General features: G+C 39.5%; 1 protein-coding gene across 1 annotated transcript in view; it reads right to left on the bottom strand.

Annotated features, from left to right (window-relative positions):
- Positions 1-2,051: 2,051 nt before the first annotated feature.
- The window catches only part of LOC117307087, an 89,784-nt gene continuing 79,372 nt past the window's right edge, over positions 2,052-12,463 (bottom strand). Inside the window, exons 33-46 of the mRNA XM_033791742.1 lie at positions 12,192-12,344; positions 11,707-11,823; positions 11,241-11,360; positions 10,609-10,717; positions 9,628-9,753; positions 8,995-9,066; positions 8,382-8,453; positions 8,201-8,272; positions 7,330-7,401; positions 5,925-5,996; positions 5,347-5,418; positions 3,564-4,639; positions 2,888-3,117; positions 2,052-2,647 (exon numbers count right to left, since the gene is read on the bottom strand). Of these exons, the coding sequence (XP_033647633.1) occupies positions 2,459-2,647; positions 2,888-3,117; positions 3,564-4,639; positions 5,347-5,418; positions 5,925-5,996; positions 7,330-7,401; positions 8,201-8,272; positions 8,382-8,453; positions 8,995-9,066; positions 9,628-9,753; positions 10,609-10,717; positions 11,241-11,360; positions 11,707-11,823; positions 12,192-12,344 (2,552 nt within the window). The 3' untranslated portion in view covers positions 2,052-2,458. The remainder of the gene's footprint in view (positions 2,648-2,887; positions 3,118-3,563; positions 4,640-5,346; positions 5,419-5,924; positions 5,997-7,329; positions 7,402-8,200; positions 8,273-8,381; positions 8,454-8,994; positions 9,067-9,627; positions 9,754-10,608; positions 10,718-11,240; positions 11,361-11,706; positions 11,824-12,191; positions 12,345-12,463) is intronic.

Raw genomic sequence — 12,463 nt, 5'->3', positions numbered from 1 at the left:
TTACCTTTAGAACCACAGCTGAGTTTAATTAAAATAAGCATTATGCATAGACGTCATCGAACTGCCATCTTCGATGCAAAACGCTGACGAAACATGAAACAATTAACCGATTTGCACAGCTGTGAACGTAGACTTGATCCAAGTCCAGTTCTCTTGTTAGAGGTAACTAAGCATATCGCGCCAACTAGCAAATAAGCCGTGAACTACTTTATTACGCGCTCGCCGGCAAAATGTGGTAAGGTGGTCCCGAGGCCCCGCTCTTGTGTGACGTGAGAGGTCCCTAAACATATCGCGCCTACTAGAAAACAAGCCGTGCTCGCCGTCAAAATGTGGTCCCGTGTGGAACAGCTGGGGGGGGGGGGGGGTGCAGAGTTTCACAAAATGATAGTTGTCCACGATGGCACGGGATTGGGGCTTGAGTCAAGTCTACTGTGAACGCGACGCATGATTGGCCTATGAACGACCTCCATTGACCTCTCGGCGCGCGAGGGCGCTCTACTCAAAAGACATCAGGTGCACGAGGTCCGTGAAGCTGATTGAGGCAGTGTCCGATGGTCCGAATAAGTGGCTACAGCTAAGGCTACCGCTGGATGTCCGCATCATCATCCGTTGAAGTTTAGGACGTCCCTAGCCACACACTTGGCAACAGTCTGTATCCGCATATTCAAATACGGCCTTGCATTTTCCACTGTATGATCACAAACATTCAAACCAGTGTCTTTTTTTTTTCGAAGTTTGCGGTAGCCCCATGTGTAAATCTATATTGAGCAATGTTCGTATTGAAAAAACAACCAGTGGTTGACAAATCATATGGTTGGTTTTGACAATCACCGGTTTTGAGAAACAGCACTATTCGAAAGAGATTTACACATGGTGTTACGGCAAACCTCACCAGAGCCAAATTTCATAAAGCCCGTAAGCAAATAAATTTGCTTAGCATGAAATTTCTTCCTTAATAAAAAACAGGATTACCAACCAAATTTCCACGTGATTTTCAGGATAAGCAAACAACAGCTGAATGCAAGTAACGAGCAATATGCAACAAATGGAAATTTTGTTGGTAATCTTGTTTTTATCAGGGAAGAAATTTCATGCTAAGCAAATAGTTGTGCTTACAAGCTTAACAATATTGGGCCCTGACTATACTTCCACCACGCAGTTTCAAATCCTACTCATTAGTATTTTCTCTCCAAACATTCTGAACTATTTTTTATTTGCCTGCTCTCCTTTTCCCCGGACTCACAACCCTCAGTTCTCATTGGCTTTGTTTGCTTTTAACACAAGTAATTTACACATTCGGTTCAATCAAAAGACCTGGCAGCAACACTGTTATAGGAACCAGTGTTCCATTTTAAATATATATGCCTACTTAATTATATACACGTATGTATTTTTAAATCTTTTGTCAGATCACCATTCATGAAATTCAAAATAAAAGCGACAACCTATTAATTAGATCAATATATACAAATACATCTCAGCTTTTTGTTTTAAAGTACAACAGATACAAACATTGAATGAAAATATCAAAGTTAATTAAAAAAGTTAATTGAACAAAAAATGTAAAGTTATCCCAAATCCTATACTTGTTAGAGAGATAGGCATTATTTGGAAATATTTTGTATGAAGTGCACACCGTTGAATAACAAACAATAAAATTACACAAATAATATGTGGAAACAGCAGATAAAATCACAGTATTAATCTTTGCATCAATTGAAAGAGCCAATATTAAGGCAAAACGTGAACAAAATTCAAAACAATGAAAATATTTTTTTGTTTTGTTACATGCCCATCTCCTCAAATGAATGGTTAAACCTCTACACACTGGACACTGCAGAAACTGGGGTGTTAAAAGTGACACTATAGGTGTTGTCACTTACCAAAGGGCAGTCAGGTTGGTGTAGTGGTGTCTTGCCTCGCCTTCCACCTCGGGACCTCGGTTTGAATCCAACACGGAGCGCTATGTGTCGACTGGGTTTTCAGTCCCTACTTGACTGCTGGAGTTTTCACTGAAATAATTTTATCTCTGGTGCTTCCCCCCCCCCCCCCCACATCTACAACAGAAACTTCTTCATTGCTTCTCCAGTTGCTAAACATGCTTTGACGTAAACTATCATAGATGTAGGTGTAGACAGAATGAATCAACATCATATAGGGTAGTAAAATAACACCAATAGTAACACCAATGTAGATGCTCTGGCAGAAATAAATAATAAAATAACACCAATGTAGTTGCTTTGGCAGAAATATGTGATAAAATAACACCAATGTAGATGCTATGGCAGAAATAAGTGATAAAATAACACCAATGTAGATGCTATGGCAGAAATAAGTGATAACTTTTGCAGTTACTTTGTTTTTATATCTTAAACACCCAAAGTGTATATTTGAACCCTCCGGTTTTTGCAGTGCAGCCCAAACAATCCACGGCAGCCTCAGGGCCCTGCGCTGAAGGTTACGTGAGATTGATGTTATTTCGGAGTGGACTCAACTTGGACTGGTGGAATTTGTTTCGCAGTTGCTGCACCACGACTTTAAGCTTCTGCTCGTCTTCACGTAAAACTTCTTCGTCTGGCTTGTGGTCAATAGTACCTTGGGATGACCGTGGAAGGAGAAGGTTTGCGTGCCACTCTAACTCTGTTGGCTGCACATTAAAACAGAACATACTCTTAAAATCATGGTCATTTATAAATGTTGGTAGTTTTGCGATATGAAAAAATCATTAACAAATATTGGGTAGTTAGGTCTAATGTCGAAGGACACAAGTGTCATGACTGGGATGCGAACCCACTCTCCAATGACTATTTAGGGCCATCAGAACTTGAGTCCAACATGCTAATTGGCTCAAGCCAATACATCCAAACTGTTCTAATTTTTTTCTTACCAATCTTTCCAAGACAACCGCCTTCTCTATACTTCCGCAAAGGTGCAATCCTTTGTCATGTAAGATCCTCAGCGCATCCCCAAGATCTGTATTGATGCAACCCAAGTCTTTATCGTTGAGTCTCAGTGATGGGTCACTGGTCCCGGGAGAATAGAGCAGCTCCGACAGGACAAACCTGCCACACGAGGGCGTTTTCCGTCTCACTGTTGGTGTCGAGATGGGTGTGGCACCTGTCACATTAAAAATACAAAGTTGTAAAAATGTATCTATTTAATTTTGGGTTGAACAGAGACTTCCAGTAACTTCCAGATTAATATGCTAGCGCTCTGCCAACTGAGCTATCCACGCCTTTGTTGGCAGTCTCCCTATTTTGTCAATATCTTTGTTCAGGGTGCCCAGTCAGAAGCCATCCAACCCTGAACTGCAAACCAGTGATCACACCAACGTTTGTGATAAACCTTGGAAAAGGTAGTACAGGGGATACAACTTTCTTATTTCAATTATCAAGGAACAAACCAAAAAGGTAATATGACTGTGTATGAACAAAGAAACAGGATTTGAACCAACGACCCCTAGCGTAACTAACTATCTTCCCATTAGTCAGTTTTCTTGGTGGAAATTAAAAATTAAATGGGAAATGAGAGGAATTTTTTATTTGAAAAGTTCAAGAATTTACCTGTAGGTGGTGAGTTATTGTTTGACCTACGACAAGTGCTTAAAGCAATATCACTATTCAAAACACTATTGTTCTGGCACCGACATCGTTGCGATCTGTAGTTCTGGGAAACCTCCGCTAGTTTGGGAAGCCCAATAGAGGAGATAGTGTACAAATACGGATTGATGGATGAGTTGATTGGTAAAACAAAGACGGCAATCCAGACATACGCCGTCGGCGGTATCACAACGGCTCCGGATAGCGATAGGAACCCCATGATAACGATGGGAAACCAACAGCACATGTCCGTCGCAACGATCAAAAAAGTCTTCATAGCCATTTTGAGCTCCTTCGAGGCACCCTGCGTCGAGCGGATCTGCTTGGCTGAACGCTTGGCGTAGATGTAGATCGCAATGTAGCAGACTAAGATGGTGATGATGCTGACCAGGTTCACCCCAAGGAATATGGTGATGGAGTACTCCCAGCCCGGCGCCTTGTCGGACGTCAGGGGAAGAGAAAGGCACACGCTGGTACGCCCGTAGTAATGCTCACCGAAATACGGTAATCCAAGCGTTGGGATCCCGCTCAGCAAGAAGGCAAACAGCCATCCACCGGCGATGACAAACTTGACGGACTTCCGTCCGAGGCGAAGCCGCCCAAAGGGAAACAAAATACAGAGGAAGCGATCTAGGGTGATGACTGTGAGAGTGAAGACAGACCCCTCGCTAGAGAAGACGGAGAGGAAGCCAGCGATCTTACAAAGAGTGCTTCCCTTCCAGTTGTCCGCGTGATAAATGTAAATATTCCTGAAGTACGCGTCGGCGCTGGCAATGATCAGCATGTAGACGCCCATGAAGCAGTCGGAAACGGCAAGGTTAAGAATCAGGAAGCTCTGGACCCGAAAACGTTGCTTGTTGCGGTTACGCCAAACCACCACAAAGAGGTTCCCCAAGAAGGCGCTCAAGCCAAGGATCCAGATGAAGATGCGGAGGACCTCGTTACGCATTAAGTCCTCACAGGATGAAAATTGGTCTGGTTCCGGGGTGCACTCCTTCAGGCCATCCACCATGCAACAAAACAGATACTTGTCTGAATGCCTGGAAAAACAATATATTAAATAATATAAAAACCATTGATAAAATTGGATTTGAACCATTGATCTTCGCATTAGCCTGCCTCTAAAATAATGAAAGATGTCCCGTTCAATTCACTTGCATAATAGTTAGTATAGGAAACGGTTTACATTTAAATTCCTCAGACTATAGAGACAGCTTTTAAGGCGTAAATCCTGGAAACCACTGTCCCATAAACATTTATTCAGAATTGTTTAAGGGTGTTATGGCGATTTCTTACCACTGAAAGCTAGCTCGAAACATACGACCAAACAACTGTCTCTAGGAGTTCAACTTTAAGTGGTCACCTGTCTATCAATTGTTGGAATGTGAAACGCACATGGGGGCCATTTTAGCAAGCATTTTCGTGTTATATCATTGATAGTATTGGTCATTGTCTGTATTAATCTATTGTTGGTTCAAGAGTTGCTTACTAAAAAGGGGACCAACCCACATTTCAAAATTTAGCTTGAGTTCCCCATCTTGCTCCTTCTAGTGCTTTACAATCCTTGCTTGTGACTTAAAGGCAGTGGACACTATGCATATGTTGAGATACACCAAGTGAGAAGACTGCTCTTTGACAATTACCAATAATGTCCAGTGTCTTTAAAGCAAGCCCCTATACCTGGTTGTATTCATATACAACATGGCCTATTCAAACATAGAAGCAGTTTCAATCAACTTATACTTACAATGTCTCCAGGGATGATAGATCACTAAATAAATCCGGAGGGTAATGTTTCAGGCTATTGTTGCTCATATCTCTAGAAAAAACAACATTAAAAACAAACTCAGACTAATGCTTGGGTAAAATCACTTCCAATATACATGTAACCATTGTTTTGGCTGATTTGGAGAGAGGCAAAAATAAAGAAAGACCCAAATGTGATTGTGGCACATCACTCCCCCCCCCCACAAACCTGTGCCAAACCTTCCACGATGCCCAGCTCTTGAGGAGCAGAGCTGCCTTGAAGACCTGATGGTAGCAAACGAGAAGAATGTGAGAGGCGCCCAATACTGGCCAAGCATTTGAAGAGTAGATGATGGACTTGAAAGAAGAAGCAAGCAGTTCCACAGGCGATGGGTACTCTTTGGTAAAGGCAGGAAGAGGGGTTGATTTGTCAACCATTTACCCAAATAAAAAACTTATAAATTTCTTTATCTTCTTTCTAAGCCTGAGAGGTTTCTGCTGAATTAGAGAGGGCAGTTGCCACCATTCCCGACCACCGCCCCTAAATCTACCAGTGAATAAGGTGCAATAAACACTTACAAGCTTATCAGTCCAGTCAGGCCTCTCAAAGTTCCAGCTTCAAGCTCTGTCAGATTGTTATTGCTGATGTCGCTAAAGATCAAATAAATAAACAAGGAATAATTTTGTTCAAATGCTTCCGGAAAGTACAGTACTCTGTGATTATCATATTGCATATAATGTATTTCCAGAGACTGTGGATTCGGTAAAGGTTGAAGCAGCCAAAAATGCAAATGCTACTTGGGAGGAGGCGCAAAGTGGGAATTTGTTTTTGATACTACAGCAATGTGTGAAAACTTGACCTTTTATAGTTACAAAATGACATTTAAAAACGCTTGACACTATTGGTAAATTGTCAAAGACCAGTCTTCTCACTTGGTGTATCTCATCATACATGTATGCATAAAATAACCTGTGAAAATTTGAGCTTGAGTGGTCGTTGAAGTTGTGAGATAACTATAAAAGAAAACTTAACACCCTTGTCAATCGAAGTTGTGAGCTTTCAGATGCTTGATTTCAAGACCTCAAATTCTAATTCTGAGGTCTCGAAATCAAATTTGTGGCAAACTACCTCTTTCTCAAAAACTACATTACTTCAGAGGGAGCCGTTTCTCACAATGTTTTATACTATCAACCTCTCCCCATTTAGTAAGGTTTTATGCTAATCATAATTTTGAGTAATTACCAATAGTGTCCACTGCCATTAACTTGTAAGGCGGCAGTGAGGACACAATTCATACTACACATGTAGGTAGCATCATCACACTACCTGCCTCTCCAGGGAAAAGTGCACCATAGGCAGTGCCCTCCTTACAATTGTTGAACAAAACCATCTTGCATTTCTGTATGTTTGTAATTTATATTTTTCTAATACCAGCAGAACATTCCTCCTCCTAGTTTGTACATTGTTTTGTTGTGTTTTTAAGCAGAGAAGTTCTAGATTATTTGGCGTTGAAAAAAAGAAGAAGATTAACTAGAGCAGGATTCGAACCAACAACCTCTGGTTCAACGCGCAAGTGCTCTACCAACTGAGCTATCTAGTCTTTTGTGCCATGTCCCTATTTTGTCAATTTAATCAAGGGTCAAAAGCTTCAGACTAACACCCCAGATCAAAGATTTGATAAAATAGGAAGACTGCAAACATAAGGCTACTTTTTTTAGATCACCTGTAGCTCAGTTGGTAGAGTGCCAGCATGTTAATATGGAGGTCGTTGGTTTGAATCCAGCTCTACCAAAATTTTCTTTGATTAACCCTAAATCATTTAAAATTTACCCAGTCAGTTTCCTCGATAAAAGTTCTAGTTGTAACAAACTTTCAAGGAAATTGAAGCACAACACGTCTCAGCCTGATTTCAAAATATAAATCTTCATTTTGTGTCTTGAAGGTTTTTTTTACAAAATTTTAACAAGTTTTCCTACAACTCACAGGTGCTGAAGTGAATCTAGCCCATTGAAGGATCCTTGGTACACATGCCTGAGTTCCAATCCATGAAGGTCACTGAAATGGACAATTGTTTATCCTGTTGAGTATTGATATTATCAATTAAGTGATTTGATTATAAACCTTAATTCATAGCATTTCTCCCATCTACATAAAGATATGCTACGATACTACGACGATCATTTATTTCTAATGCTATTCACATGTTCAACAACAATGCTAGCAGGGTTACTAAGGGTTGATAGAACTTTTTACCACGGTCTTGTATTAAATGAATTGTTCGCTCTGTTCGAATGGATTGGTCGGGGCAGCGTTAGCTGGTCACGGGTAGCTATAAGGGGGTAGGGGGAGTGGGTTTTTTCCCCAGCCTGTTGTTGTCTTGATGTCCTATTGTGACCGGTTGGCGTTGTTTTGGCTGGTGCATTTTTTAGTGTGCAGGTCTTTTGTATTTTGTTGCTTTGTATTTCTAACTTAACTTATTTTGTAACTTATATAGTTTTTATATTGATTGTATATACTTGTAATTTGGCCAGTGGATGTCAAGTTTCTATGTTTTTAACGTGGACAATAAAATTATTCTATTCTATTCTATATAGACTGGGAAAACGATGGCTGGAAGATACCAAGCACTTCTGCCAAGAGGCTGACATACCATCTGTGGCAGCAGCAGGACACCTAGTCTTATATAGCGAACGTATCTACCAATAAGTTACTCAAGGCGCTAAGTGTATCTGCTGATCAGAAAAACACCAGAGTTTGAATTGGGTGCTCCTAACTGGTCGACTACGACACTTACACAACACTTACATTACAGGGAGCAATAGAGAGATTTAGTTGAAAGGCGGTTGGTACTCACAGGTTAGGTAGAAGATGGAGGTGCTGAAATGCGTCCCGTTGAATCTGTACAAGTGGATTACCCGATAAATCCCTGCCAAAAAAAAGTAGATAATATTAATAATAACAACAACAACAAAATGAAGTTCTCATGATAAATCATCAAATCAATCAACTAATCTGAAGTAATGACAAGAACTTACAGAACCTGTAGCGAACTAAGCCCTTCGAATGTATGAGGCTCCAGATTATCAAGTCTGTTGTGTGCCAGCGACCTTATTGTAGAAAAAAAAAATTACAATATATTTAGATCAGAATTACATAAAAACAATAAAATTACGCCTCATAATTAGAGCTGCATTTTGCAACCTGAAAGATTTTACACAACAATCTGGGATATATTTACAACAGGTTTCCACAGAAAAGGCAAAAAGTGTCTATATCTGGAACCTTTTTAAATTTGCATAATTTTTTCCACAGAACTCAAGTATACAGTGCTTACACACATTTGGGTAAGGATAAACAATAAATTATATAATCAATATTGTTATTATTAACATAAGGAGCTTAGCAATTATCAGTAAAAGCTTTGGTCCCATCATTTATTTTGAAAACAAATTGCGCTGAAATTTGCACAGGTTTGTTATTTTATGCATTATGTTAAGATACACCAAGTGAAAAGACATGGTCTTTGACAGTAACCAATAGTGTCCGGTGTCTTTAAACATTTTGTAAGTTCGTTCTTTGGACCAAACAGCTCTTTGACCCAATAAGTAGATTTATGAAATATGAAAAATCATTAAAAGAATTACTCACAGAGAGACTAGATTCATTTGCTGGCCAAACATCGGAGGTTCCAAAATCTCAATCCCATTCCAAGACAAATCTCTATTTGGACAGGACAGAAGAAAAGGAAAAAAAAAATCACCTTTTTTATTTATTTATTCATAATGTCTTATTTAACCAGTGTAGCCCCTATCAGTCCCTAGGGCCCTGGATACATACAATCAAATCAACAATAATACAATACAAACGCAGCAAGAAATAACCTACAAGAGCAAACAGTTCTAAAAAATTCATTATGCGGCATATAAAAACAAAAACAAAAAGGGGTTTGTTTGATATTATACAACTGATTGAATAACCCCTTTTTGCTATGAAAAGTTACCATCTTGTAGGCAAACCATATGCGCGTCCAAATGTTTACATCATCCAAGCACGCCGCATGCAACATTTCCGGTTAGATTTCTACGGCACATGCACGCACACACCCAGGCACACGCACAGACGCCATCTTGTAGGTCAGATATTTGAGCCGCGTGCCACATATTCAATACGGTCTATACAACTGATTGACTTTTACAGAGGAAAAACTTCAGCATAACCAGAGTTACAAACTAATTTTTAAATCTGAATGGAATTGTTACGTTCCTCCAAAGGGTCACCTACAGATCATAGAGAAAAGGGAACCTCCCAAATTGAAGGAAGAGTGTGTTGTTGACTGTCACTGCCATGAGTGCCTCACGACGTACTCTCAATGTAGAATCAGCATCTGCATTGGCATTGTTCAAGACACTGTAAAATAAAAAACACACACATAAACTGATCTGGGTTTCTGAATTCACTTTAAAAACTCTCTTAGACTTTGCACTTATTGGGAGTTCGGGGAAGCTGTTTAAGGATTTGGGTACTTTTGTAACACAAAACACAATGTCCACAGATTTACATTAGACTTACATCATTTGAAGACAATGGTAGTAGAAAGCGTACCTTAAAATATTAGTTGCTGAGGTGCTGTAGTTTTTGAGAAATGAGTAAGCCAATGTCATGAAAATACGTTTTATACATCGTCTCATGATCACTGAAACAATTTTTTTTTTCATGACATTGTTTTACTCATTGCTCAAAAACTTCAATCTGTGTAAATCTGTTGCCATTGTGTTTTTTGTGATACAAAAAGTACATAGACCCTTTAATGTTTTCCAAAGTCTCTAGCGATTTTGATGAACCTTGCACATACTTGTTTATTTCACCAAGCTCTATATGATGATGAGAAATAAAATTTACTTTTTTGGTAGCTTTTTATAGTTCTTGGTCAGAAATCATATTCATCCCATAATTTCTGCATTTGTTTTGCTCTATTAAACTTTGAAAAAAGTGACATGGTTCATTATACTTGGGTCACTTTTTTTTTTTTTGGTTGGGGGGGGGGGGCTACAGTAATTGGTTTATCCCATTTTGGGAATCACTTTTTTTCAGTTTTTCCGCTTAAAAGTATTGCGTTTGAAAATGATCGGATGCAACTCTACAAATTAACAGTAGATTATGGTAAGGGGCACATTGTGTGCCCTGATCCCGGTCCTGATAGAGTTAAGGGCTATGGCGTTGGGGCAACATAAGGATGCTGAACAATTCCAAAACTGAACTCACAGTCTCCGTAAAGAACTGGGCAAGACTTCTGCCTTAGTCTGATTCCAGTCTGTATCAACACATATGAAAGAGAGTCCGGTGCACTCACATCCAGATGGGCAGATCACATCTGCAAGTGAAAATAACCACCAAGATATCGTTAATTTTTCAAATTAGAAAGATTCTAAAATTATATTCTCCCTTCAAAGACTTTTCATATTATCACTTTATATTTCTGCATGAAAATTTCTCAGATTGTGAATAGCCCAATTAAGGATTACTCCTCCTGTATGGACAGGCAGCTTTTCTGCGATGTATCTCAAAAACACTACCACATCTCTCTCTCTAAAACCACTTTCCTTTGAAGAGAATTGTTTCTCAAATTTTTACAAATTATCAACAGCTGCAAGTTTTTATCGTCATACACATTTTGGTTTATAACCTTACTCTTTTTTTCATTGACTGTAAATTTAGGCTTCGAGTATTTTTCACTTTTAGATGTCTATTGACTTGTCTCTCGTGACTTGTATTTTGCTTGTACCTTTTGCTGGTAACTTCACTTTTTGCTTTTACTGTTTTTACCTGTGAAGTGCCGTTATAGGCCCTCGCTTAAGGCACTTTATAAATTATTATTATTTTCTTTTTGAGCTTACCACAGAACAGTTCATCGTCATCTTGAGGACATTCTTTGACTCCATTGCAGATCTTGTCCTCCGTCACACACACTTGATGTCCATGACATTGGTAGCTTCCTTCTGGACAGCGGAAGTGCTCTGGGGGAAATTAATGAGATATTTTACCACCACTTATAATATATAAGGTTCAGAATGAATGTCAGAACGTGGGAATCAGGTTGGCTCAGAGGTATCTTTCCCTGTCTTTCACCTCTGAGGACCCTGGTTCGAATCCCATCTCAGACTGGAGTGCCTACCTGATTGTGTGGGTTTTCCCCCATTGGGGTTTTCCTCCCACATCTTAAACTGAGCACTTATTCTTGTTTCCTATGCATGTTTTTTCAGTCATTTTTGACAACTTTGGATTTGCTTCTAAACTCTCAAGTTTGTCATGAACTCTTTAATGTGAGAGGGGAGAACAGCTGTTTAACAAAAATATTCTTACCACACAATAGTTCATCTTCGCCATTTGGACAGTCATTCACGTTATTGCAGCGCCGATGCAATGGAATGCAATAGGACCGCGGGCACTTGTACATGGAGGCATTACACTCAAAATGCTCTGAAAGAGGGAAACAATAACACATCTTCTATAGTGCTTTATCACAACTGAGAGCTGTTTCAAAGTGTACAGCATTTTTGTTCAAATTTGGAAGGCAAAATTACATTTAATTTACAATTTGAAAAAAAACTTGGTAGGATTTAGAGCAAACAGTAAACAATAAGTATATACAACAAAAGGAAACAATAAAGTCAAAGTGATTATAACTTAGTATATAGATTATGTTTAAACAGCTGACAGTAAATCAAGTGTAAGCCCTCATAAACAAAGAAAAAATAACCCGCAGTAACGCTTCCTTTAATTTAGAATTTCGTTAAAAAATTTTCCAACTGTGGGCTTCCAATAATTACACATCCCAAAACACCTACCACAAAACCTGAGATGAGTGACATCCCGACATCCAGTCTGGTACCCGAACTTGTCAAAGTCATAGACACACCAGTGAGCCATGTCAGCACAGGCGCCATTGTTGCAGGGTAGCTGGTTCTCTCCGCAGGTGAAGTCTGGCGAAAGGAGGTAGGCTACAAGAGGGAAACAAGAGAAATGTATTTATCCCGCATCAATTCATCTTAAAGGCACTGGACACTATTAAATAATAGGGCCCTTCCACATTCAAATTTGGTGCCGTTACAGGCCACCA

The sequence above is a fragment of the Asterias rubens genome, chromosome 2 (assembly GCF_902459465.1).
Source record: "Asterias rubens chromosome 2, eAstRub1.3, whole genome shotgun sequence".
In the NCBI taxonomy this organism is placed as follows: Eukaryota; Metazoa; Echinodermata; class Asteroidea; order Forcipulatida; family Asteriidae; genus Asterias; species Asterias rubens.
Note: the sequence above shows the minus strand (reverse complement) of the source record. Positions and strands in the feature narration are given on the sequence as shown.